Source organism: Tupaia chinensis, unplaced genomic scaffold (assembly GCF_000334495.1).
Source record: "Tupaia chinensis unplaced genomic scaffold, TupChi_1.0 Scaffold148210_1, whole genome shotgun sequence".
NCBI lineage: Eukaryota > Metazoa > Chordata > Mammalia > Scandentia > Tupaiidae > Tupaia > Tupaia belangeri.
Window position 1 is genome coordinate 154,384 of NW_006208060.1, and position 26,782 is coordinate 181,165.

The 26,782-nt window shown below is 56.1% G+C and overlaps 1 protein-coding gene and 1 long non-coding RNA gene across 2 annotated transcripts; one reads left to right on the forward strand and one right to left on the reverse strand.

Moving 5' to 3' along the window:
* The first annotated feature begins 1,404 nt into the window (after window positions 1–1,404).
* ELAVL1 (ELAV like RNA binding protein 1) lies at window positions 1,405–22,192 on the forward strand. Its single transcript, XM_027768997.1, has 5 exons — window positions 1,405–1,592; window positions 8,149–8,252; window positions 12,537–12,690; window positions 15,715–15,940; window positions 20,927–22,192. Exons 1-5 carry the CDS (start codon window positions 1,421–1,423, stop codon window positions 21,249–21,251), a joined length of 981 nt encoding a protein of 326 aa, XP_027624798.1. The 5' UTR covers window positions 1,405–1,420; the 3' UTR covers window positions 21,252–22,192.
* LOC114006464 (uncharacterized) lies at window positions 21,871–26,782 on the reverse strand. Its single transcript, XR_003548174.1, has 2 exons — window positions 26,474–26,782; window positions 21,871–26,291 (listed from the first exon to the last, which is right to left on the reverse strand). It is a non-coding gene; the product is annotated as an uncharacterized LOC114006464 (long non-coding RNA).

Genomic DNA, 26,782 nt, shown 5'->3' on the forward strand with positions numbered 1-26,782 from the left:
TTCCTGCTCCGTCACCGTGACCTTGAGAATAAGTGGGTGCCAAGGGCCGTTGCCCCCCTCCTCCCCAGCCCCCAGTCATGGTACCTGGGCGTCGGGTGAGGACTGACAGGTCGTCCAGACCTGGCAGAGTCTGCAGCAGACCCTGGGAGAGAGCAGCAGGGCTCTTTGGAAAGCCCTTAGAGACAGCCTGGGCTGGTTCTGCTGGAGTCATGGTGCTGGGTTATTTGTAGGCTTTTCGAAGCCCTCTTCGTTGGAGTCATTCTGTTTTGTATTGATAGGCTTTATGTTTTTTAGAGTAATTTTCAGTTTATAGAAAAATTGCTTCAAAACTGCTGGAGAGTGCTCATATACCCCTCCCCAAGGCCGTCTCCCATAATTAGCATCTGGGGTTAGTGTGTTACAGTTATGGCGGATGAACAGGAACCAACCTTGATACCTTGTTATTAATTTCAGGCTCCGCTTGCACCTGCTTTGCTCTGTTACTCTGTTGATCTGTCCTGCATCCTCAGGGCTCCAGGATCATACGGGATACTTTGTTGCTCAAAAATGCTGTGTGCCCGCCTACTTGTCCCTCCCTTATCCCTGCTTGCTGTAGTTTTGCCTCTTCTGGAAGGTCATAGAGTGGAATCGTGTAGCACGTAGCCTTTCCAAACTTTTCTGTCCCTTCGTAATAGGCCTTTAAAATTCTTCCCTGTCTCTTGTGGTTGAATAGCTCATTGGTTTTTGTTTGTTTGTTTGCCTTTTATTTTATTTTTTAAAATTGTTTATTCAGTTTTATTTATTCATTCATTTAATTTGACCAGAGAGAGAGAGAGAGAGGAAAAGTGGGAAGTCAAGCTGCCTGGGACTCGAACTGTGGTCAGCCATGAGGGAATGTCCAGCACCTTAACCACCATGCACCTGCTGGTTCCTGTTTGCTTTTTATTTTTTAAGTTTTGCTGTAGTATATGTGTGCTCTCCAGAGAGAGAAGGAGAAAGAGAGGAAGCAACCCCCAGGGGGAAGGCCACTCCACAGCTCCTTCTCCTCCATTCTCCTCTTGAGATTTTGGGCACACACATGTGCCCGGCATGTTTTTCAGTCTGCCGAGTCTGGGACTGGAACTGCACAGTCGGCCATGTGGGCAGGCCCTCCTTTCTTTCTGGCGCTGAGTAATAATAATGCTCTATTTCATGGATGTACCTCGTGAACACAGGGCGTATCCATTTACCTAACAAAGTGCATCTTGTTGCCTCGGCTGGGGTGAGTGACTGCTGTAAACCTTCAGGCGCGGTTTCTCACGTGGCCGTGAGTTGCCCTGCTTCTGTAGGAGAGGGAGCTTTCCAAGCGCAGACCCCGTCACCCGCTTTTTCCTGACAGTGCAGCGTGGACGTTGCGAATCTCCTTGAACTTCTTTGTCTTTGCAGATCTTTCCAAAATACAATGTCTAATGGTTATGAAGACCACATGGCCGAAGACTGCAGGGATGACATTGGGAGAACGAATTTAATTGTCAACTACCTCCCTCAGAACATGTCCCAGGATGACTTGCGAAGCCTGTTCAGTAGCATCGGTGAGGTCGAATCTGCAAAGCTCATCCGGGATAAAGTGGCAGGTAAGGGAACGCAGAGGCCCTCGGCAGCGCCCCCAGGGCAGCGCCACCGCCTTGAACCAGTGGTTGTGAAGTTCCGTCTTTACCGCGACCTCTGTCTTGTCACTGTCCTAGCGTGAAACTGGACACAGGTTCCCAGAGGAGAAAGAACTCATTGTAAACCGAGAAGAGAGCAAACCAACAGGGCGGCAGGGCACAGATGCGTAAAGGTTACGTCGCTGGGCTCCCACGTAGTCGGCCGGGCTCAAGTCGACTTAAAACTCATGCCAGACATGTGCGCACATGCCCCAAATCCTAAGACTAGAGTGGAGAAGGGATTGCCGGTGGCCATCCCTGCTGGGGGGTGACTTCTCGCTTTCTGTCTCTTTGTCTCTCCAGCAAGCGCACACACTCGGTAGCAAAATTTCTCTCTGAACAAAAACCGATGCTCTGCGAGATAGTCCCACAGGAGGAGATTCCTGGTTCCAGTCGGGAGACCTCCTCGAGTACACTGGGCATGTGTGTGCCCACCGTTTAGGGCTGACTCGGGGGTCATTGGGCCAAGAACCTATCGGGGTGCTGTCTGTCTTCTCTCTCTCTCTCCCTGTGTGTGTGCATCTCACTTCTTCATGGAATAAACGCATGAATAAACCTTAAAAAACAGAAAGATAGTGGGCCAGCTCTGTGTCCAGTGATTCACGCAGCTGGATCCCACATGGCTGGCCCTGGGTTCACGTCCAGACCCGGCAGCTTGAGCAACATGCTGGGTGCGTGTGCATGCATGCCCAAAAGCCCGGCAGGAGTAGATGGAGGAGAAGGAATTACGGTGTGACTGTGCCCCTTGGGGGTGTGCTCGCCCCCCCTCCATCTCTCTGTCTCTCTCTATCGTGTGAACATGCGTCTGAAAAATGTTGAAAAGAGATGGTAAGAGGAGAGGAAAAATGAGGACATGCCAGAGCAGACCTCTGAGAACTGGAAGAGGCATAGGACAGCAGCCTCCCCCAGCTGGGTCTGCTCAGGTTGCTCAAGCCCCGCGTGTGCGGGGATCCTGGCAGGCACCCTGCCTGGGGCGGGCACAGGCGGGTCTGCCCAGGCCCCGCACGGGTCAGGCCGCAGCAGGACACCAAGCGCCTGCGGGCGACCCTTTGTTCTGTTCAGCTGCTCTGTTTACTGTCCCGCTGCGACCTGGACTCCTGCACCTGCCGAGCCTGAGCTGTGGGGACAGACAGGGTGGCTGGAAGCCCTGCTCTTACATTCCCTCAGTGTGGCTTCTGGGCCCCCCCGCTCCATCCACATGGGGATCCAGAGGGTCAGCCACTTGGCACCCGGCTGCCTAACCACCAGGCCATAGAGCCGGCCGAGAGGGGTTTTTCACTTCCCTTGTCACCAGCAAGACTGACCTTTGTCCTCTCGTTCTGGGGTGGGGAGTGGTGGCACCAGGAGGCAAGAGGCCTGGGACCTGTTGGTGTCTTCCTTACAGGGTAGGTCTGTTCTGAGAGCTGCATCAGGGACTCGGGGGGGAGACCCAGAGAGCCTGGGCAGAGTTCTCAGCCCTTCCCCCGTCTTCCCCATCCATGTCCTCCCGTCCTTTCAGGGGCTCCGGCTGTCCGTGTCCCCCCCCCCCCCCCGCCCTTGTTGGAACCAGCCGCCATTGTTGGAACCATGAATCCCTGTACCCTAAGCTAACTGAAGAGTTAAAACACTTTTGGTGGGAGCGTCTAAGCACATGCACATAGAGTGAAGTATGTGGAACTCGACGTACCTGCCGTCCCGCTTCACCAATCGACATTTTCCCAGTAACGTGGAAGAGCCTGACCCCAGACGACTCCCAGAGGGCCTGTCCGTTGGCCACACAGGCCGCTGACCACACAGGCCACTGGCTCCTCACATGGAGCCGCTGACCCTAGAAGTCTTCTCTCCTTCCACTTTGCGAGTTTGTGACTTAATAAACACCTTCTGGAGAGGGACTTTAGATAATCTGCAAACTTGAACTGTGATAGAAGGTTCTGGAAGCCACTGTCTCCTATTCTAGACCATCATGAATAAGAGTCCTTGTTAAGAGGGTTTTTATTTTTGTTTGTTTTCAATTTTGTTAGTGCATACTCACCAGGAATAGAAAGAGGGAGAAAACCCCACCTAAGGGAGCATGGTCACACCATGGCCCCTCTTTCTCCTCTCCCTCCTATCTGGATTTTGGGCACGCATGCCTGGCATGTTTCTCTAGCTAGGGCCAGGACTCAAACTGCAGGGTCAGCCACATGGGATCTGGCTGTCTTAGCTACTAGGCCACAGAGCTGGCCCTAGGGTTTATTGATTGTTTGTTTGTTTTTTCTCAAAGAATTATTTAATTTAATTTAATTTAATTTATTTTAATTTAACCAGAGAGGGGCAGAGTGAGTGAGTGAGAGAGAAAGAGAGAGATGGAAAGTAGGAAACCAAGCCACCAGTTCCAGGACTCGAACCACAGTTGGCCATGTGCGAGTCCAACACCCTTAACCACCACGCCATCTGCCAGCCCCTTGGGGGTGTATTAAATCTCCCGTGTGACTGGCAGGTCTGACCTCTGTCCTCCCCTGTTCTGGTGGGAGAGGATGTTCTGCCCCGCTGATGTTCCCGAGCGTCAGAGTCTGACTTTGCGAACATTCTCAGGGCGCCCGACTTCCTTGTTCTCCTGGCATGGTGGCCAAAGGAGTTTGAGTGACGATAATGGGGACGCCTGGCTCTGGTGAGAGCCATCTGGAGAGAGCTGCTTTTGAGAACCCGCGAAGGAGGCAGAAGTGTAGCTCAGGAGTTGTTTCAGTTCCAGAAGAAGAGGTGCCTTAGAGAGGACTTGACCATGTTTGTGGAAGAGACCAGCAGGCGGCACGGTGGTTGGCTATGAAGAACCGCCACACGGCCACTGTGGTTCGAGTCCCTAACATGGTGGCCTGAAAATCACACTGGGTAGATGTGTGTGCATGCCCAAAATCCTAAGAGGAGAGTGGAGGAGAAGGGATTGCAACATGGCCATCCCCCTTGGGGGTGATTTCTCACTTTCTCTCTCTGTCTCTGTCTCTCCAGCAAGCACACGTGCCCTATGGCAAACATCTTTTTAAAAAGGTAGAAAGGAAAGCTGATGGAATGCTGGCGTTCGTCCTCCCATTCAGACCTCCGGTTCCCCGTCTCTGCTTCCGTCTGGAAGCACCCTTTTCCCTGACTTTCACAAACCGTGCACCTGCCGTCCCACGGCTCTGTCTTGCCCAGGTGTTTCTTAGGGCCTCTGGTTATCCTGTGTGCTCGGGTGAGGGGGTTCACGGTCGCAGCATAGCCATCTCCCAGTTGACTGCCTCCTCCTCTTAACAGAAAGCCCTCCTGAGCTCCAGGCCCCGCAGCACCTCAAATCCAGTGTGTCCCAACTGTTCTCAACTCTCCAGAAGCTACTTGTGTCCCAGGTCCCCTTCTTAGAGGACGGCACCACTGTCCACCTGGCGGCTCTGGTCAGAGAGCAGAGTGACTGGTGGCTCATATCCCAGGTCTGGTCCTCCTGTGGTCCTTGGTCCCCCTTTCCCTCCGTCTCCCTGCCGACATCCCAGGCCAGGACACCGTCACCTGTGGCCTGTGCTATTGCCCTGGGCTCTTAACGGTCACCTGTGCTCCCTCCGGACCGTTCTCCCTTCTGCAGTAATCAGACTCCTGGTCAGCCCTGCAGGACCCTGTCACTCCTGCCAGCACCCTTCAGATTCCAGTCCACGTTTGCTTGAGGCTTCGCTGGGCCTGCACCGTCAATGCCGCACAGCCCTGCTCTGGGGTCCCCACACTGCGCTGAGGCTGGCGTGCTCTTGTCCAGGGCGTTGGTATGGTTCTCGGAGGCGGGAGCCCTGTTTATCTCTGCTGCGCGGGGTGCAGCCGCAGTCAGTGTGCTGAAAGACGAGTGAGCAAGTGAATGGTGGGGACCGGGGAGTCAGACGGCGAGCACTTGCGGACATTCGCTTATGTCGCGAAGACTCACCGAGTGCTGAGCCGGGGCTGCGGGCAGCGGTGCTGGAGGAGGGAGTGTTCGGACATTCGCTTATGTCGCGAAGACTCACTGAGTGCTGAGCCGGGGCTGCGGGCAGCGGTGCTGGAGGAGGGAGTGTTCCATGAGCTGGGCTCAGATTGTCTCTGGCCAGCCAGCCCGGCCCCTGTGCTGTTCCGTTCACAGACGCGGAGTCGAGGCCGCTGCTGTGGGGCTGCCTGCTGCTCGGGCCTTCCTCTGTTGCTGCCCTGCGCTGTGTCGGAGCCGTGGTCCCCGCAGCGGCTGCACATGGCCCACAGGGACCTTGGACGGCCAGTCATGCCAGCCACTCACTTCTGCTCTCCAGCCCATTCGTTCCTCTCCTTCCCTGTCCCCAGGCTTCATGCCTCAAGGTGCACACCCTGTCTGTGGCTCCCAAAACCCCCGAGCATCTGCCTCCCCCTGCAAGCCCACCTTTCTCGTCCATTCTCCTCTCAGGATTTTGGGCACGCATGCGTGCACGTGCACTGGTATAATTTAAAAGCCTCTGGCTCTGGGACTCAAACTGTGCAGCCAGACGTGTGAGATCTCGCGCCTTAACCTCCACCTCACCCGCTGCCTGCCCTCTACCTTTATTTATTTAAGTAGAAAATTGTGGGTTTTTTTTTTTTTTTTTTTTTTTTTTTGCCATATTGTGAGTGAGTGCTCTCTTTAGAAAGAGTGACAGAGAGAAAGTGAGAACTCACCCTCCTGGGGATGGTCACACCACAGTCCCTTCTCCTCCTTCTCCTCTCGGGATTTCGGGCATGCATGCACACACTCCTGGCATGATTTAAGCCTCCAGGTCTAGGACTTGAACAGTTGACTGTGTGGGATCCACTGTGCCACCTGCTGGCCCAGTAGTCTGTCTGCATTTTAACCTTCGTGCAGGGTGATTCTGATACCAGGCAAGCCAGAGACCCAGAACCCCGCCCTGCGGCCAGAAGGGGTGAGGGTAAGGGCTTCCCCTTGGCCCGCATGGAGGCCAGGGCTCAGGGCTTTCACGTGACACCAGGGTGTGGTTGTGGTTGGAAAACCCGAGGCCACCGCCAGCTGCCCCACTCCCCCAGTCACCCCCCTAAGTTCACACATGGTTGCTGAGAGGTGTGGCCTGGCAGGGGTGGGTTAAAGGCTGCCTGGGCCATTCTAGCAGCCAGGGCTGGGGAGAGCTGCTTGTCCTGAGGCCCCCTGTGGGTGGGCAAGTGCTGGGGGAAGTACTTCCAGGTGCAGGCACCCGCCACCCGCCACAGGGGAGAGAGCAGGCCTGGGCTGGGGGGTGCGGAAGTCCCTATCTCGCCTCGCCTGTGGGTCAGGGGCCTGCCCTCTCGGGGTCAACTCCCCCGTCACACCGTCCATGGTCTCGTGGGACCCACAGCTGCCGTCGTCTCACATGTGGCTCCCCGGGGGCCCCTGCTCTGCCGCCCCCTCTCCCTGGTGACCTCCTCTAGGCCATCCCCAGCCTGCCTCGTGCAGGGCACCGGCTCCCTCTTCTCTTCCTGCACCAAAATCGTCCCCTCCTCTAATGCTCACTTGTCCTGCCTGGCTGAGCGTGCCCGTGCTGAGGGCTCTGTTCACATAACCCTCCACTGAGAGTCCTCCTGATCGCACGGCTGCTGGGGCCCCGTTTTCTGGGCTGTGTTCCCCGTTTTCTCCTGCTCTGTTGTCCAACTTGCCCACAGGCGAGGCAGAGACTGTCCTCTGTCATGACGAGCATCTGCCCCCTCGCTGGGCACAGGCCTGCACGTAGTAGGTGCTCAGTTAATACCTGGACTCGAGGCCGGAGGAGGAAGTGACCCAGGAAGGAGACGTCACCTGAGGGCATGTGACTTCCTCGGCACCCTTGGCAGGCAAGCAGGCAGAGCTCACGGGGAAGACAAGGGCCAGAGCTGCCTCGGGGGCTGTCGGTCTTGGCCGAATGGGCAGAGGACCAAGGGAGCCCTGGGGACAGTTGTGGGGATGACTTGGTGCTCTCTTTTTCCTTTAACGTGCCAGGTGACGTGTGCACTCGCCAGAGAGAGGAAGGAGGAAAACACCCGCACAGGGCGTATTCACACCACAGTCCCTTCTTCTCCGTCCCTCTCTGTTTGGGGACTTGGGACACACACTCGCCCGGTGTTTCTCAAAACAAAGCTTCCACTCTGTCTCTCTCCAGTGAACTCACGTGCCCTATGGTAAAAACATTGTTTTTGGAGAGGTTTTTGCTATAGGGCGCATGCACTCGCCAGAAAGAGAGAGACAGACAGAGAGACGGAAAATGAGAAATCACCCCCCAGAGGGGATGGCCACTTAGCAATCCCTTCTCCATTCTCCTCTCGGGATCTTGGGCACGCACGCATACGTGCCTGGCGTGAGTTTAAGCCACCGGGTCTAGGACTCGAACCATGGTCAACTACATGAGAGTTCAGTGACGTAGCCATTACACCACCTGCTGGTCCCACATTCTGGTGGGTTTTCTCCGTCAGTTCTCTGACAGCTCAGAGCCAGTCAGCCCAGTGCTGCTGCGCCCTCCCTCCAACTCGCTCACTCGCCAACTGGCAGTCTGTTTACCGTGTCCCCCGTTCCCCACAGGACACAGCCTGGGCTACGGCTTTGTGAACTACGTGACTGCAAAGGACGCGGAGAGAGCAGTGAACACGCTCAACGGCCTGAGGCTCCAGTCAAAGACCATCAAGGTACAGGGATCTGGCTGCCACCCTCCCTCCCTCTAGGGCCGGGGTCTGGGGGGCCCTCCTGTCAGCTGGGAGCTTGGTGGTGAGCGTCCCGGGTCTCCCTGGTGGCTCGCAGCCTCCTTCCCCCACTGAAGAGCTGTGAGGTCAGCCCCACCAGGCCCAGGGGTCCCCAGGGAATGTTGGTGCGGGAACAGCCTTGTGGCCTGTGTGCAGCCTGCATAGCTCCTGGCTGGTGGCACCTGTGCCGGCACCCACTTCCCACCCAGTGCCCCCATCTTGCCTCCTCACAGCCAGTCACGAACCTTCCCCACCACCTCATTGGACGGTCCTGGGGCATGTGTTCATTGAGCACCTGCTGCACGCCCGGCAGCGATGCAGACAGCCCTCACGAAGCAGGCTCGGGGGTGCACACAAGGAGCAGGGACGCCCAGGAGGCAGGGGCAGGTTGTGTGGGAAAGCTCCTTGGGGACAATGACTGAAGGAGCTAGCGTGCAGTGAGCTGGGGACAGCACCTCGGGCCGGCCTGTGATATCTTCCGGGGATGAGTCAGCAGCTCCTCTGGGCCTCTGCCTTTCTGCCCAAGCTTGCTGTCATGGCTGTTCCCCCATTTCTGCTGTGGTCCTCTGCGCCCAGAGCCCCAGCTCCTTCCTGGCCCCACGCAGTGGTCTCCAGCCCCCAGAGGGCAGCACCCACTTGCAGACATGGCCATGCGCCCTGTCTCCCTGTAGTCCTGGGCCTTTCCTCAGCCTCCTCCTGGCAGTCCCTGTCCCCGCTGCTGGGTGAGGCTTCATCAGCCCGAAGCCTGCAGGCCTGCCGGTCAGCTCACTCCCTGCCAGAATCTTCTCTCCCCTGAGCCATTTGGATGGGCTTGTCCTGTCTGAGCTTTGGATCTGCTGCTTCCCACACCCCGCACACAGGATGTCCGCCCCCTCTGGTCCGCATAACCCTGCACCATGGCTGCACCTCCCAGGGAGCTGGGAGGTGCAGGCTCCCAGGGCCACACTGGGCCTCCCCAGCCCACCACCAGGGGAGTCAGATCCAGCCGGGGCTGAACGCATTCCGCCCTGTGGTCTTGGCTGCTCAGTGGCCGAACCCCCCTCCCCCGACCATGATGACGCTAAGAAGCGCTCACTCATCCACTCGTGTCTCAAGCCCGCCTCGTGCAGCTGGTGTGGACGGACCGGTGTTCCGGAGGCTTCCTGTGGGCAGGGCGTGCCTTGTGTGTCCCTGTTCCTGGAGGCTCCTGGGGGCTCCCTCCACCAGGGAGGGTGGAGAAGCAAACATGCGCCCTGGTGTTCCCCCGAGCAGGGACCCTAGCTCTGGCAGCTAATCCTGCCGTCCTCTGTACTCAAGGCCACACTTCCCACCTGGGCCTGTGGTCCTTCTCCCTCCTTGGGGGTTGGTGTTGGCAGGAAAGACCAACGAGGCCAAAGCCGGGCCCCTCCCGCAGCCCAGCCGGGTCCTTACCTCTGGCAGCCCTGCCTGGAGCCGCCATCTGGCTCCCCGTGGCTCCCCGCCACAGTCCTAGTTCTGCAGAAGCAGGCCACCCCCGCCACTGTCCTAGTTCTGCAGAAGCAGGCCAGTCCCTCGCAGACGTGCCAGCCCTCAGCCATCGTTTCTCCCTGCAGCGCCCCTGAGGCGGCAGGGCCTGGCTCGCTTAGCAGCTGCCCTCGGCCAGGGTCCTGTGTCCTCCAGGGCGCCCCACTCAGCACTCCTTCCCCCCTCCCTGCCAGTGCTGGAAAGCTGCATCCAGCTTGCATGCCCCCACCCCATGAGTCCGCCAAGGACAGCTCAGCTGACCCCGGGTGTCCTGCACTTCAGACCAGCTGGCTACAAATTTGGGGGTGCCCATGACCCATTCGGGTTCAGTAACTGACTGCGAAGACCCCCAGAACTTGTACTTCCAGGCAGTCTTAATATAGGTACAAGTTGGGGGCTGCTTGTGAGGAGCTAATATCGGGGAAACCTGGGGGTTCCCACACACAGGTTTCCTGCGTCCTCACCCCAGGGAGTTGGGGCGCCTCACTCTGCACAGGGATGTGCTCACCAGCAGGGAGCTGCGCAGTTTGGAGGCCAGGGTTTTGCTGGGGTCTCATTACTACGCAGCGCTGATTGAACCACTGGCCACGTGGTTGAACCCGTCTTCTGCCCGGCCCCCAGCTTAAAGCCCCGATCGTCTGATCACATTGACAAGCCCCATCCTGAGTCATCTCAGGACTCATGGGTAACAAGGACGGGCATTCCGGGGGTTTTACCAACTGCTCTCCAGGAGCCTGGGGTATAGGCCAAGTGGAGCAGGTACAACCCAGGGGCCAGGCCCTCTGCCTAGGAGGGGTTCTGTGGCCCATGGCCTGCCCGCAGAGAGCCCAGCATGGCAGACAGATGCCAACCCCCCGACTGTTGTCATGGGACCCTGGACCAGCTATAATATGGACTCCAGCCGACTGAAGGTGGTGCCAGGGCAGGTCCCCTGAGAAAGTCAGAGTTGGGATCTAGAGGAGGGGGAGGAACTGGCGAGGGCGGAGTCACGGGGCTTAACAGCCCAGGCTGGTGCGGCAGCTGAGGGGTGCTTCTTGTGACTGGGGCACAAGGCGAGGGCAGACTCTCTGGAGGAGACCCAGTGGCTGGCAAATTCTGGGAGCTGCAGGCCATCCCCAGGCTGAAGCGTGCATCTACCCATGTGTGCAGGGTCCTTCCCGGGGATTTGGTGCCAGCCCATGAGCCAGCCTCAGTGTGCCTTTACCCTTCCTCGGCTTTTTCATCCTCTCTGGCCCTGATGGTGTGGCCCTGGGCACGGCCAAGAGCTAGGAGGCCTGTCCTCCCCCAGGGGAGGAGCGTTCCCAGGACTCTGACAGATTCGGGCTGGGGTCTCCATCCATCCTTCCCTGTAACAGCGGCCCAGGCAGCATTAGGACCTCCAGGTGGGGGGGTGAGCGCAGTGTAACAGCTGTACGAAGGTGCCCGGCAAGCCAGCGCGTCCAGGCTGCATCCCTGCTGTCCTCCCCACTGCCCGTCTAAGGCTGAGAAAGCTGGTGTTCCAGTGTGAAGTCGCTCCCAGAGGTCGTGGGGTGGGGAGGGGTGGTCGGGCAGGCCAGGGTGGAGGCCGAGGCCTGCAGCCGGTGTCCTGGGGCTTTCCCTGGCACCAGACTGAGCACCAGGGCACTGACGTGACTCAGCCGTTGCTCTTTTTTCTTTTCTTTTTTTTCTTTTTTCCTAACTTAGCCATTTTTAGACAGGGTCTCCCTGCTTGCGATCCTCCTGCTCCAGCCTCCCAGCTGGAACTGCAGGTGTGCACCGCCATGCCCAGGCCTTGTTCAGGCCAGGTCTCTCCAGGCCAGCCTTCAGCTCACCCTTCCTGCCTCCATCTTTGGAGTCACTGGGATGGCAGGTGTGCACGCGTACACACACACACACACACACACACACACACACACGGGGAAGAGCCTCTGGTCCCCAGGGCCGGGGTGGGGTCACTTTGTCCCCAAGTGCAGCACAGGCCAAGCCATCTTCAGAGGGCTGGGGCGGTGTCCTGGGGAGGCAGCCAGTTCCCTGCTGGCCAGCCTAGCCCTGGGGCATTAGCGAGCAGCCAGAGTCAGGGCAGAGGGCCGGGTGCTGGAGGCGTTGTCTTCCAGCTGTCTGGGTCTCTTGGTAAAGTTGGACAGCAAATGGTTGGGGGTTCTCCCTCTGGCAGGAACTCCAGTGGGGTGTCCCTTGGGGCTGATGAACAGGCCACTCGGGCACTTCGGAGGAGGGGGCAGGGCAGCTGAGGGCCATGGTGGCGGCCTCTTTTTCTCGGGTCAGCACTGCATTGTGCACCCACCCCTGACCAAAGCCGTGGAGCGACCACATGTCCTCAGAGCCCCTCCTTGCTGGCTGGTCGAGCAGGCCTTCCCTGGTGAGCTTGCTGGCGGCAGGGTGTCACCTGCGCCTCTGGCTCTGGCTCAGTGTCGCACGTCAGAGACCGGGCAGGAGAGCCAGCCACCGGGCTCAGGCCCCAGCCTGCTGTCTGCAGCTCGGTCCCTCGCGCCTCTGCTGGGGTGAGATAGGAGTGGTGTCTCACTGTGGACAGCAGGACCAAGGGAGGAAGTGGCAGGCAGCCGTGCCAGCGCATGACCTGCCTGCCGTGAGCAGCCTGTGTGCGCCCTGCAGGTGCCAGCCCTCGGGGATGGAAGGCCGCTGTGCTGGGTCCCTCCCACACCGTCAGCCTTCCAGGCTGAGAATTAGCTCCCTCCCCTGGAGTGTGGGCCACAGAGCTGCCCAGTCCTGGAAGGTGGCTCTGTCTTCCAGGTGTCGTACGCCCGCCCGAGCTCCGAGGTCATCAAAGATGCCAACCTGTACATCAGCGGGCTCCCGAGGACCATGACCCAGAAGGACGTGGAGGACATGTTCTCCCGGTTTGGCCGCATCATCAACTCACGGGTCCTGGTGGACCAGACCACAGGTATAGCAGGCGGCCTGGGCCGCGGCGAGGGCCTGCCTCTAGGCTGGGGGCCAGGCCTTCTAGGGAAGACGCTCACAGTTTGATCTGGGAATGTCATCGCTGTGCTCCAGACCTCCTCCCCTCCTCCCCTTGGGTACCCGCAGGTGGGGTAGAAGGGCCACTGCTGGCCCACGCACTGCGGCTTTCCCTGCAGGCAGGCGCACGCTGCAGGCTCCTCTGCGCCCGTGTCCCCGCTCCCCACTGCTCTGGAGCTACAAGGTGGCTGTTTGTGACGAACCCTTCCTTGTCACAGTTTCGGCCACTGTGCCAACCCCTCCTAGGCCGTCTCGCTGTGGGACTTGGGCTCGGGGCCTTGCATGAAGCTGTCATGCGTAAATGAGCCAAAGAGAGATGCACCCCACACACGCTCTAGGCTCTGGGACCAGGAGGCCCCTGCCAGGCCCCTGTGGCCTCATCTGGGGAACTGGGTCCTTGGGCCACCTCTGCCTTAGCATCCTTTCATTCTGCCTGGCAGGAGCAGGGATTTGCTGACAAACCGGAAAGGAAGGCCCCTGCCCACAGAGCCCAGCCAGGGCACCGAATCCCGCAGGGTTGGTGTTCGTGTTTGCACACCGATTGTGTGTGCTGCCCACTGGCTGCGGGGTTAGAGCACCCTGAGGCCTGGGTCCCCCAGAATGCATGGCTTGGAGGAGCCTCCCTTGAGAGACCAGTAGGTCTCATTTCTTCATCTCCGTTCTTCATTCTAAAAAACACGAGGAATGGGACCAGCAGATGGCGTAACGGTTACGTTCCTGCACTCCCACGTAGTCGACCATGGTTCGAGTCTCAGACCCAGTGACTTAAAACTCACGCTGGGCGCATGTGCATGCACACCCAAGATCCCAAGAGGAGAATGGAGGAGAAGGGATTGCCACATGGCTATGCCCCAGGGGTGATTTCTTGTCTTCTGTCTCTCTGTCTCTCCAGCAAGTGCATGTGCCTTATAGCAAAATATCTCTTTAAAAACAAAACAAAACTAGGAATAAAACTGAACAAAACCCATAGCCGTCTTCAGGAAGCCCATACCCTTACCAGATCACTCTGTGTTTATACCCTCCTCCCTTACACGCTGTTCCCCTTCTCTCTCAGTTTTTTTTCCTTCCTTGTTTTGGTACCTGGTGTGTGCATTTACCAGAAAAAAAAACAGAAGGAAAGTGAGAGATCACCCCCTCCCAGGAGAATGGCCGCACCACAGTCCCTTCTCCACTCTTAGCTCAGGATTTGGGGGGCACACGCACGCACCCAGCAAATCTTTCAGGCCACCAGGTTTGGAACTCGAACCACCGTCAGCCATCTGGGATCCAGCGCCTTAACCTCCACAGCAGCTGCTGGTTTTGCACAGGCAGGGAGGCCACACGCTCATGTGCAGTGTCGCCGTGTAGCCATGTGGTCTTCAGTGGTGGCACCACGCCATCTCCCTGGAGGTGGCTCTGTAAGAGCCAGCCAGCTGTGGCTCTTAGGCGTGTCTCCCAAAAGTTTGGTTTTCGCTGAGACTTCCAAGATAACCGAGCAGTCCTCCCTCCCATGTAAGAGTGAGTACAAGCAGCATTGGCCAGGTGTGCAGTCTCAGCTCCTGATGGAGTCACAGGTTCTGCGCCAGCTCCAGGAGGACCCTGGTGCTCATGCCTCTGCTTGGGCGAGCTTTAAATGTCCATAAAATGTCTGTAAGTGTCCGGAGCCTGTGAGGGGCAGCGTGGAGACGCTGTGTGGGCAGGGAGTGATTGGGGAAGTGGGTGTCCATAGTGCGTGAGGGTCGGAAAGGAAGAGTCCTCGGGTTGCTGCGGGACACTGGCTGTCGGCCGGGTCCTGTTGTCCACCATGTGCTGCGAGGCCCTTGCCCAGGAGAGAGGCCCAGCTCAGCCCTAGTCTGGCAGCCTCAGCCGAGGCTGGGTTGGGGCCATCCATGGCCTCCATGCCCAGGACACACCCACGAGGGTTGCCCAGGCTATACCCCACACACTGGCCTTCTTGACCCCACTCTTCTCCCCAAGAGGAGCCAGTCGTTCTGTGTCCCTGCGCCCCATACCCCTTAGGCACACCCAGCCACACCCTGTCCCTCAGATTCCAGGGAGGGGCCCCAGAGTATGGACGGGAAGGGCCAGAGGACAGCCTCCGCCAGTGCTCAGCATCTCAGCTGCGCCTAGCAATCAGGATCGGTCTCAGGCTGCTCTATCCAGCAGGGGACCCACAGCCTGCCCTGGGGTGGCTCTCGGTCCAGGTGGCAAGACAAGGTATCCTCCAAGGCAGCCAGGGGCTATGCTGTGGGGCCCTGGGCCTTCCCGTGCAGGAACCGAACCAGGAATGGAGAGGGCCACAGCCAGGCCCTTCACCTGTTTGGAAGTCCGCAGTGGGCTCAGCTCCGCCGTGCATGCTTGGTCGGTTTTCGGTGGGGAGGGCAAGTGGGCTCGTTGGTCCTGAGGGCAGTATGGAGCTCACAGAGGTCCTGAGACCTTAGAGGTCTGCGAGATGAGGAAGGGGACGCGGCAGAAGACTGTCAGGAAGGTGGTCCCAGGGCTCCACCCTCCTGGGTGGCCAGACCCACCGATGCCCTTGCTCGTGGCTGAATTCAGAGTGGCAGCTGGGGTGAGGCCCCAGAACCCCCCTGACTGACCCCTTGTTACCCGGCTTCCCAGCAAGTCTGAGCACCCACACTGGAGGGCACCAGGTGGGCTACACAGTGACAGGGCGATCTCTCCTGGCGCCCTTTCTTTAAAAAAAGAGAGTCTGGTGTCTGGGGTGCCTGGACCGAATACCTTCTGGCTCCGAGACTATAGAGTTATCCAGAAAGTCGGAAACCTTAATCTTTTGTTAGTCGTTGTATTTCTGTTCACTCGTTTTCACATTTAGATTTAATTTATGTTTATTTCATTAACCAAGCATCCAGTTTGAACTGCAGTAGACTTGACTTGACTTTTGCTTTTCAGTTTTAAGAATCCTTACGTTTTTTTTTCCCCCTAACTCCGTTTTTGTTGGTTTGTTAAAAAGGTTTGTCCAGAGGGGTTGCGTTTATCCGGTTTGACAAACGGTCGGAAGCAGAAGAGGCAATTACCAGTTTCAATGGTCATAAACCCCCAGGTTCCTCCGAGCCCATTACAGTGAAGTTCGCAGCCAATCCCAACCAGAACAAAAACATGGCGCTCCTCTCGCAGCTCTACCACTCGCCGGCCAGACGGTTCGGAGGCCCCGTCCACCACCAGGCACAGCGATTCAGGTGGGTGCCGAGCAGGGGCGCCGGGCCTGCGCTGGGCCAGCCGTGCAGGGAGTGTAAGTGCCTGCCCAGATGGACACGGCGTTGCTAGGCTGACCGTCAGAGCTCGCATCATGCTCTCACCCCCATCCAAAGGGTACCTGGGGCCAGCCAGTGGCATGGTGGTTAAGGCAGCTGACCCTACGGGGCCGACCACACAGTTCGAGTCCTGGACCAGGTGGCAGTTTGAAAATCCCAGCAGGCGCATGTGCATGTGTGCCCAAAGTCCTGAGAGGACAGTGGAGGGGAGGGGATTGCAGCGTGGTCCTCCCCTCCAGGGGCGCCTTCTCACTGTCCCCCACTCTCTCCAGTGAGGCTAAGCACCCTAGAGCAAATTTAAGAAAAGAAAGGAAGGGAGGAAATTGTGCCGGGCGCGTGTGCGTGAGTGCCCAGGCTCCTGAGCGGAGAGTAGACGGGAAGGGACTGCAGTGTGGATACCCCCCAGGAGTGACTCTCTTCCCTCTCCGTCTCTGTCTCTGTCTCTGTCTGGTGAGAAAGGCACTTGCACAGAAGCGTTTACCATGGTCGGGCGCCATCTCCCACTGGGATCAAAGAAACCGCACCAGTCCCCACTGGCTCGTGGGAGAGGGTCTAACGCTGCAGCAGGGTTCTGAGGGCGCGAGGTGGGCCTGGGGCAGGTGCCACCCTGGGTGTGTGAGCTGTCCTCCGTTCAGGTGCATCGTGTGGTCAGCAGCCCTGGCGCAGGCCTTCCTCACACCTCCTGTGGGGTCTTCTCATAATTGCCAGAGGACACATACGCTCGCCAGAGAGAGAAAGCACCCCTTCCGGTGGGATGTGGTCATGCTGCAGTCCCCCGTCCTCCGTCTCTCTGTCCTGCTGAGATGGGCACATGCACAAGCCGTCAGAGCTGGGACATGAACTGTGTCTGGCCCTCTGGGTCCAGCTCCGCACTCCTAGGGCCCATCCGCTGGACTGCTGGGCCAGCCTGTGGCGTTCTCTGTACCTGAGTGTCATGTGCCGCGGGTGTCAGAACTCCTGCCCCGGGGAGAGTGGCCTGTGTCCTCAGTCTTTCCACACTGAGAGTGGTTCTGGTTGCCGGGACTAAGTGGGAAAGACACGATCGGAGCTGGTAGCTTGGACGGGCCACCGGGCATTTGGGGAGCCCAGTGTGGGGGCCTTTCTGTGGTGTTTTCGTGTGTTCAGAACCGAGAAGCAGCGAGGGCTTATCTTGCGGGTGCTGAGGGTGTCCTCCGTGGCTTTGTGTTGTCCCATCTTCCTTGTAAGGCGCAAGGTTGGGTGGACCCCACTCGCTTCCCCCAGGTGCCGCCCTGACGGGGGTGGTTTGCACAGCTGAGTTATCCGAGGTTCTCGGCTCAACTCTGACCCCACAGCTGGCCTGCCCGCCTTGGTGTTCTCGTTCAGAGACAGAGGCCAGAGGAGCTTCTGTGGACGAAGCGAGCTGGTCTGAGCATACAGCACTGCTACTGGCCGGGCATGTGGATGGTGGCATCCCTTGAGTCACTCGGTAACCCTGGGGGTCCAGGGAATGCCGGGGGGGGGGGGCTGTGGTAGTAATGAGGACTAGGATATAAAGGGGGAATGCAGGGACCAGCATGAGGCGTGGTGGTTAAGATGCTGGACCCTCCCACATGGATGACCATGGTTCGAGTCCTGGACCTGGTGGCTTGCTTTTATACTTTCCCTCTCTCTCTCCGTCTTCTCTGGTCAAATTAAAATAAATGAATGAATAAGTCAGATTAAAATAAATCATTCTTTTTCAAAAGGGGGGCATGAGTGGAGGAACCAGGGTGGTGGGGACAGAGGTGGAGAAGGAGGTGGGAGGGAGAGGGAAACCTCACTACCAGCAGGAAGGCTCAGCCTGCAGGGGCGAGGCACAGACCGTCTGCTCAGCGCCTCACGTCCAAGAACCCTGGAACGAAGGGTCCTTCTCTCTTGGTACCTTCAGGATAAAAGAACGGGGAGTGGGGTGACTTGTTGTCAGGAGCCGCGTAACGAGGTCTGAGCAGCAGCAGCAAAACCAGTGGCCAGGAATAGTAAATAAGAGGGAGAGTCAGGTGGTGAATCTCACTCCGTGTGGGCTTGGCAGCTGCCTAAATAAGAGGGAGAGTCAGGTGGTGAATCTCACTCCGTGTGGGCTTGGCAGCTGCCTAAATAAGAGGGAGAGTCAGGTGGTGAATCTCACTCCGTGTGGGCTTGGCAGCTGCCTAAATAAGAGGGAGAGTCAGGTGGTGAATCTCACTCCGTGCGGACTTGGCAGCTGCCTAAAATGTAGGTAAGCCATGGGTCCTCGTTCACTTTCCTCTCTGTAGCCGCCATAGGGGAACTAAGGATTAAGGCAACTTTCTGTAGTGTCCCGCCAATCCCTGGGTGTCTTCTCGTCCCTCTTTCACCATCATCCTAGATGGCCTCGGGTCCCCTCAAAAGCCACCAACTCAGACGTCCTGTGACAGTGTGACAGACTATGTAAGATGACCCTTGACCCTCCCCCTTTTTTTGAGAGATTTTTGCTATACGGTGCATGTACTCGCTGGAGAGACAGAGAAAAAGGAGAGAGAGAAAGTGAGAAATCACCCCCCAGGGGGGATGGCCACACCGCAGTCCCTTCTCCATTCTCCTCTCGGGATCTTGGGCACACACACACATGCGCCTGGCGTGAGTTTCAAGCCACTGGGTTCAAGACTTGAACCACGATCAGCCATGTGGGAGTCCAACGCCTTCTGTTGGCCTTGACCCTTGCCCTTTTAAAACCAGGGCCAAAGTTGAGTCTTGACTCCTCCAAACCTGTATTGAAGATAAGCCCTGAGGTCTGGTCACTGCTCACATGCCTGTCAAGAGGGCAAATACGTTTTTGTTTTTGTTTGGAGAGGTTTTTGCTATAGGGCGCGTGTGCTCGCCAGAAAGACAGAGACAGGAAGATAGAAAGTGAGAAATCACCCCCCAGGGGGGATGGCCACACCGCAGTCCCTTCTCCATTCTCCTCTCGGGATCTTGGGCACACACACACATGCGCCTGGCGTGAGTTTAAGCCACCAGGTCCAGGACTCCAACTATGGTTGACTACATGGGAGTCCAGCAACATAGCCATTACGCCAACTGCTGGTCCCAAGGAGAAATCTTTAATGGCCCTTGACGGCCCCCACTTGGGCCTGTGGGGTCCCTGCCTAGGCCGCCAGGTTCCGTAGCTCAAAGCCCAGTTTTACTTAGGAACAGGCAGTGTTTCTCTGGTGGATCCCGTGGCTTCATAGATGCTGCATCACACTCAGACGGTCTTAATTGAGCCCGACCCTGTTACTCTCTTGGTTGCGAACACCTGGAGGGCAGCGTGGCCACACCAACAGCTGTATCGGCTGCCTTAGTCCCTCTTGCCACTTCTACATGGTTCTCTGTGTATTCCCATGGGCTAGTGTCCGCCCCAGGCCCACTCCCATCTCCTGGTCAGCTGTTTGGCCCCTGACCCTTGTGGGATGTTCCGAGGCAGTAACAGAAGGTGGCCTGGGACTGTGGGGAGGACTCCCCCTGCACCCTGCAGCAGCCCCTCCTGGGGTGCACTCTGACCAGACCTGCCAGCTGTGAACCTACTGAAAGGGAGGGTCGAGATGAGGGGGAAATGAGGAAAGAAGAAAGGAACCTCTCGGCACTGGCAGGTGGCATAGTGGTTAAGGGCACTGGACTCCCACATGGCTCTCTATGGTTCGAAACCCAGACCTAGCAGCTTGCTTTCTCACTTTCTCTCTCTCTGTCTCTCTCTGGTCAAATTAAAATAACGAAATAAAGTTAAATAAAGTCTTTAAAGAACCATTTGGCCTGCACACACTCGTATGTATATCCACATACCTGTACACAGTGTGAAGGAAGGTTTTTTTTTTAAGAATTATTTAACTTTATTTATTTTGATTTGAGCAGAGAGGGACAGAGTGAGAGAGCAAGAGGGTTGGGGAGAAGTAAGAAAGCAAGCTGCCAGGTCTGGGACTTGAACTGTGGTCGGCCGTGTGGGAATTCAGCACCGTTAACCATCACGCCGCCACCTCCTGGCCCCGGTTGTTTTTTTTGTTGTTTTGTTTTTAAGAGAGATTTTTCTATAGGGCACATGCATGTGCTGGAGAGACAGACAGAAAGTGAGAAATCACCCCCAGGGGGAATGGCCATGCCATAAACTCTCCTCCCTTCTCCTCTCTGGATTTTGGGCATGCACACACACATACCTGGCATAAGTTTGAAGCCGCCTGGTCCAGGACTCGAACTGCTGTTGATTACATGGGAGCCCAGCAACGTAACTATTATGCCATCGCTGGTCTCCTGAGGAAAGTTTGTCCATGGAGATCAGAGGACAGAATGGCAGCTACATGGTGCTTTTAACCTGGGATGCAGGCTGGGATGCAGGCTGGGGCAGCAGCCTCTGTCGGTACAGGAGGCTCTAAACAGGACCCTCCGACCATCACACACGGTGGGGAAGGGATGAGGGCCTGGCCAGTCCCGGTTGGAGGCCACTGAACACACTGGGAGCAAATCCCTGCAGAGCAGGCACCCCCACCCCCTCCACTACCATATCAACCCCCTCAATTAAAAAAGAAAGGGACCGGCAGGTGGCACAGTGGCTAAGGCCCTGGACTTGCCAGCTTGCGAGCCATGCCAGGCACACGTGTGTATGTGCGCCACATGACCACGCCAGGCACGCGCGTGTGTGTGCGCCACCTGCCAAGAGAACGGCAGAGAAGGGGTTGCAGCGTGGCCATCCGTCCTGGGGGTGATTTCTCACTTTACCTCTCTCTGTCTCTGTCCGCAAGTGCATGTGCCCTATGGCCAAAACAAGGGAAGAAAAGTCGTCCTGACTATCCCCGGCAGCGGTGGTCACTGCTAGGCGGAGTAGGGATGGCCGGAGTCCCCGCGTTCCCACCCCACGCGCTCAGCCGTCCGCGCCTAACGTCACCTGCGCCCACCTTGACCCGAAGGCTGTGCTCTGTCCGCCAGGTTCTCCCCGATGGGCGTCGACCACATGAGCGGGCTATCCGGTGTCAGTGTCCCGGGAAACTCCTCTTCGGGCTGGTGCATCTTCATCTACAACCTCGGCCAAGACGCCGACGAGGGCATCCTCTGGCAGATGTTCGGGCCCTTTGGCGCCGTCACCAACGTGAAAGTGATCCGCGACTTCAACACCAACAAGTGCAAAGGGTTTGGTTTTGTGACGATGACAAACTACGAAGAAGCCGCCATGGCCATAGCAAGTCTGAACGGCTACCGCCTGGGGGACAAAATCTTACAGGTTTCCTTCAAAACCAACAAGTCCCACAAATAACTCGCTCATGCTTTTTTTGTACGGAATAGATAATTCAGAGTGAAGAAGTTGAGATTTTTTTGTTAGCGTACAACTCATTTTGCGCCAATGTTCACAAGTGTTTTGTCTTAGTCTAAATGCGGAGTGAGCAGGTTTTTATACTCTGGGATGCAACCGACATGTTCAAATGTTTGAGATCCCACACTGTTAGACCAATTTTAAGTTTCTTAAGTTATTTCCTTTAAAATATATATTAAACAGAAACCTAAAGTAGACTGCATTGACTAACCAGTCCCTCTGGATGGTGGTGAAACTGAAGCATGCTTTAACTTCTAAGACTGTCTAACACTCGTTCCATTCGGTGTCGCCACAACTGGATAAGAAAAAAAAACAAACCACATATATATGATCCGTTAGTGTTAGTTGGAATCTAAAGAGGTTAGACAGATGCCAAGCGTGTGCTTTCTCAACCGCTTCGACAGTTTAAGTGATCCACGCGTCGGTTGATAGGAAATTGCTTTCCCGAGCAGGTCCTACGGCCACCTCCTGCTTATGCAGTCCCAGGCTCTGCCGAGTGGTCCCAGGAGCGGCCATGGGCCCCTCCGATGGGGGCCACCGCCGGGGAGGGGGGCTGCACGCCTGGCCCCAGGCCAGGCCCTCCAGAGAAGGACGCAGGTGTGTTACGTAAGCCCAGGCACCCAAGGGAACGGACCAAAGAGTTTCAGGGAAACTCCATATATTCCAGAGTCAGATGCAGGTTCCAGGCATGCTACCCTGCTCTCCGAGTTCCTGCCCACACGTCGCACGCTCGGTGCCCACCTGTCGGATACTGGCGCCCCTCACCCGCCAGTGTCCGAGAGCGTTTAACACAGCTTGAATGCAAACGATAGCTCTATTTTTTAATAACACATAAACATTTGAGCATTGTATTTCTCGCATCCCTTCTTGTGAGCGCTAGAGTTTCTTTGTTTCTGTTTTTTGTTTTCTTTTTGTTTTTGTTTTGTTTTCATTTTCGTTTTTCTATTTTAGTCAGATTTTGTTTTGGTATTTCGCTTTCGTATGAACACTCAGCAGAAAAATACTTACTTCTTGCCAGTTATCTATTAACAAAACAAAACAAAAAAAATATCTTTGATTTGTAGTTTTAAAGATTAACCCTCAAAGTTCTCTTCATAACTTGCCTTGACATTTTGGGTTGTTCTGTTTCTGTTAATTTTCTTTTGCTTTTTTGTGTTTTTTGTTTGTTTTTACTTTTGCATTTAAGACCATTAAATTTGATTTTGTTTTGCTCGAGTTTTGTTTTGTTTTTTATTTTACCTTTTCTTTCTTTTTGGCTAGGTAAGGTACAGGTGGCCAAGCATTCAGGGAGGATGCCTGAGACCTTAAGAAACAAGTACTTGCCTCAAGGAAAAGCATGTCCCGAGTCTGTGCCGCAGGGACACGAAGTCACAGACGCGATTTCGAACCCGGGAGGCGATAAGCAGGACCCCCACAGAAGGCGTGGGAAGTAGGCCGGCCCCCCGCCACACTCCCAAGGGTTTTTATCAGTAACTTGAAGTGGACAGAGGAAGTCCAGGTCAGGGTGACTTAGTACCAGCAGCTTTCAACCCTGACCTGAGGCTGCACACGTTAACATAGGCTGGGTCTTGGTCGTTGATGTAGAATGACGGCATTATTTCTCTCTCTATCTGTCTATTTATTTATTTATTTATCTATTTATTTATTCAAGTGGAAAATGGGGCGATAGGTACAGCCGTCTCCAGAGCAGATCAGTGTTTCGAGAAGCCCGTGGACAGTTTGAGGCAGCCCGTCCCTGCCGCCATCCACCCCCGCCCCCTACACTGGAGGGGCTGTCTACAAGACCCTGGCCTTGCCTGGTAAAAGCTGGCCAGGTGCTCCCTCTGGCAGAAGTCACAGATCCTCAGTAAAAGCCAGCTGGAAAGGCATCCTCCTGGAGCCCAGAAACGAAGCCTGACACAAAGAGGATCCCTGCTCTGTCACCCCAGAGAGCATTCTCCCTCCCGGGGACTAGATGCTTCCCTGGGAGAGTGCACCTTTCCAGTTCCCCGGGGCACCCGGGGCAGCCCCTTCTGAGCGCAGGGGGGACCCCCATTCCAGAAATCGCTTCCACACATTCCTGGCAACCGTAGACAGTTCTCTTGACTTAAACTGTGAACATGGTGTGCTTCGTGACCTGCACCCCAACCTCTTCCCTCCCCTCCCTCTGATCCGAACCATGTTTATCGTGCTGTTGCCAGGACAGACGAGAAGGGGACGGGGAGCGGACGCACCTTTCAAAGTCCCCGAAGTTTCTCGGTTTAGTATGATTTGCATCTTCCGCGGTCTGTAGTGTTCGAGCGGCCTTCTAACAGAACCCCAGTGCATCCCTGGGAGTTTTTTATTTGCAAGTGCGCGGAAGGATTTAGCTTTTAAAACATTGCTCCTGAGAAGCAGTTCTCACTCCCACCGGGCTTCAAGATGCAGGCCTTGTGGCTGTAAAAGTTCATTCCGTCTTGTCCAGGCTTGCCTGCAAAAGGAAGGTCCCCGTTCTTAAAGGTCGCAGCCCCAAAGAAACCATTTCTTTCAAACTTTTATATTATAGATTAATCATACTTGTATTTAGCACAATGAATGCTCTCCTTTTACTTGGGAATTTTGATGAAAAGAAAGAGTAGATAATGTTAGTTTCTCAGAAATTTGGTAAACACCAAAGAGGTTTCGATTGCATTCTCTTTCGGCCCGTGTAACCTCCCCCCGGTAGTTAAACCCTAAGCCGACCGCTCTGCCAACCCGATTCTAGTTAAATCAGCCGTTCCGCCTTGGCTCTGCCTGTGCCTCAAGTCGCAGTTCTGTGACCGCGATCCCCTCCGGGGTGCTTAGGCCCTGGCCACCATCTTGCGTGAGTATCTGAAAGCCGGGTGTCCTCGGGCCTGTGTGCAGATGGTGCGGGGTGGGCTCTGCCTTCTCCCCCACGTGGGAGGCGAGTCCGTCACCAAGGGCAGCTGCCTTAACCTCCGAGAGTCTGCACTTGGTGTGAGTTTGGGAAGCCTGCGCCAGGGAGCAAGCTGGCAGCCAGGGTCCCTGCTGGGTCAGAAATGCAGGCAGTGGCAGTCCCTCCCCATGGTCGCCTCCACATGGGGGTCACTTCCTAGAGGTTGTTGAAAAGGCGCAACTCGCCTCGCGTCCGGCCTCGGACCTGGGAGTCAGAGTGGACATCCCTCGGTCGTCCATTTCCTATCGGACTTCAGCCCAGTTTGATGATCTCTGTGTGCTTTTCACAGCCTCCCTGTGTTGGATGAAAGAAAATCAAAACTAAGTGGCAGCAGCCTCTGCCCCATCCCTCCAGTGTAACTCTCCCCCTCCTCCCCGGCCCAGCCTCGCCTACTGGACCTGAGGCAGGCAGCTCCTTAGCAGAGGCTCCCCGGGATCCTGTCCCCAGATTTCCCAAGACAGCCCTGAATTCAGTCACAAGTGCTTTCTTTTCTGTGTCGAGTTCCGATCGCTGCAGAATCGGCCTCCATCCCAGACAGGGGTCACGTTTCCAAACCTGGTCAGTTTCCCCTAAACGCTAGCGATGGTTGCCTACTTTTTCCACCACCCTCCAGTGACAGTTCCATTTTCTCTTGGCCATTTAAAAAGTTGGGGTTTTTTGTTTTTTAAAGAAACTTGTGAGCCACCATAAGGACCTGACGTTAGGCTAAGGGAGACTTTGAGAGGACTGCATTTTCTTTGCACCAGGAAAGAAGGCTTTTCCCGTGGGTCTGGGCCACCTCTTTTTTACCATGTGATGTTCCGTTGACAGTGACCAGCTCTGGTGGGGGTGGGGGGAGGCTCTTCCCACCAAGTCCCACGTTGTACAGTAGACGGCTAGACGTTTTGGACGTTTTGTATATTAGTGTGTTTTAAGTTATCGATTTGTTTTATATAAAATAATTTATTTTTCAGGTACCATTTTTCATTTTAACTTTGTTTTCACATGGGTTTGTTTTCAATAAAGTCTGACACTGCTGTCCAAAAGTCAACAATAAAGTGAATCCCCTTGTGTTCTTTGGAGGATGCTTATGTAACTAGCTTTTTTTTTTTTTTTTTTATGATTTTCAGAAGAAAAAAAAAACCTTATCCGTTTTCCATCTCCCCATCGCTTTTTTTTTCCTCCTTAATCCTTGTGAATCAATGTTCTTTAGTGTTTTAGAAGGAAAAAGCAAACCTAGATTTTGATAAACCCAGAAGATTTCAGATGAATAAAGAAGCTTTGAAAGAAGACCATTTTTTCAAAATTTTAGTGACGTGTGAATATTTTTTGTCAATGGCTTTCTCAAAGAGGATGAGACTTTTGCACCATTTTCAGAGTTTTTATAGAGATGCCAAATTGATATATTTACATGTAATGGAAACATGAAAAAAGTTTTATTAAACAATTGTTCATAGCTGTGTAGACATTTTAATTCAGTTTCCAGAGCTCTCCAAAGCGTATTTTTGAAGTCCGGAGTGAGTGATAAGGGTGTGGGGTGTTTACTTAACGATTCCAAACGAGTCCACCTGTCCAGACACCGCCCTTCCCACGGCGTCAGGCCCGTGTTACATGCTGTATGTCACCCATGACTGGAACTCTGTGATATTTTGGTAATAAATGAAGTGGGATATCTGAGCTGTGACAGTGTGGGGGTGATGGTGTGTGACGTGTGACCAGCCCGCAGGCCGGGGGCCAGCAGACAGCTCAGCCCAGCCCGTGCATGTCCTGGAACGGGGCGGAGGTGCTGTCGTCGCCCGGGTGGGCTTCCCGGTCAAGTGGGGTCCCTACAGACCTCGCCTTGTCTCCCTTGCCCCACTTTGGACCCTGCCGTGGTCACTTCTGAGCTCTGGGAGCACCCGAGTGTCCCTTGGGATTCATCTCCCTCGGGGAGGGGAAGGTGAGTCGGACGGGCCCAGATGCAGGACCCGGGTGGCCGGGTGGTTACGAGCGCGGCTGCTCCCTCGTGCGTGCCCCAGGTGAGCTGTGGGTTCTCTGGGCCTCGGTTTCCCCTCTGTGGAGTGGGTCCGTGGGGTTCACCCTGTAGGATCCTGGTGAGATGAGAAGAGATGGAGGCGGCACTGGTCTTCCAGCAGCTGCCCTGACCCCCAGCGCGGGCGGGTGGGGACTGGGGGTGGCACCCCTCAGCCAGCACCCAGGACTCAGGCCGAGCTGCACCCCCTGGTGGTGGGGCAGGAAGGACCGTGTCCAACACTGGGTTTTCTGTGCTCACCTCCGTCTTCTAAGTGCAGCACTTGGCCCCACGGCTCTGGGGGCCTCGAGATTTCTGGCCGATGAGGGTCATGGACCCAGGCTGCCACCTCCAGGGGAGCTCGCTCCTGTGGTGTCCTTTGGCTGCTCGGACCCCGGCGGTTGCTGGGACCTCTGGGTAGCTCCTCAGTCCAGGTTTGTGGGTCTCCCGACCTGTGAACAGAGAAGGGGCCAGGTGTTGGCACCCCGCAGATGTGACTGCGTCCACCAGACCTTGTTAAGAAGCAGATGGGGGAGACCAGCAGTTAGCATAATGGCTATGTCCTGGATT

Coding starts and splice junctions, on each gene's coding strand:
- ELAVL1 (XM_027768997.1), top strand. CDS start 1,421: ATGTCTAATGGTTATGAAGACCACATGGCCGAAGACTGCAGGGATGAC. Junction 1,593..8,148: donor CATCCGGGATAAAGTGGCAG/GTAAGGGAACGC, acceptor CGTTCCCCACAG/GACACAGCCTGGGCTACGGC. Junction 15,941..20,926: donor CACCAGGCACAGCGATTCAG/GTGGGTGCCGAG, acceptor TCTGTCCGCCAG/GTTCTCCCCGATGGGCGTCG.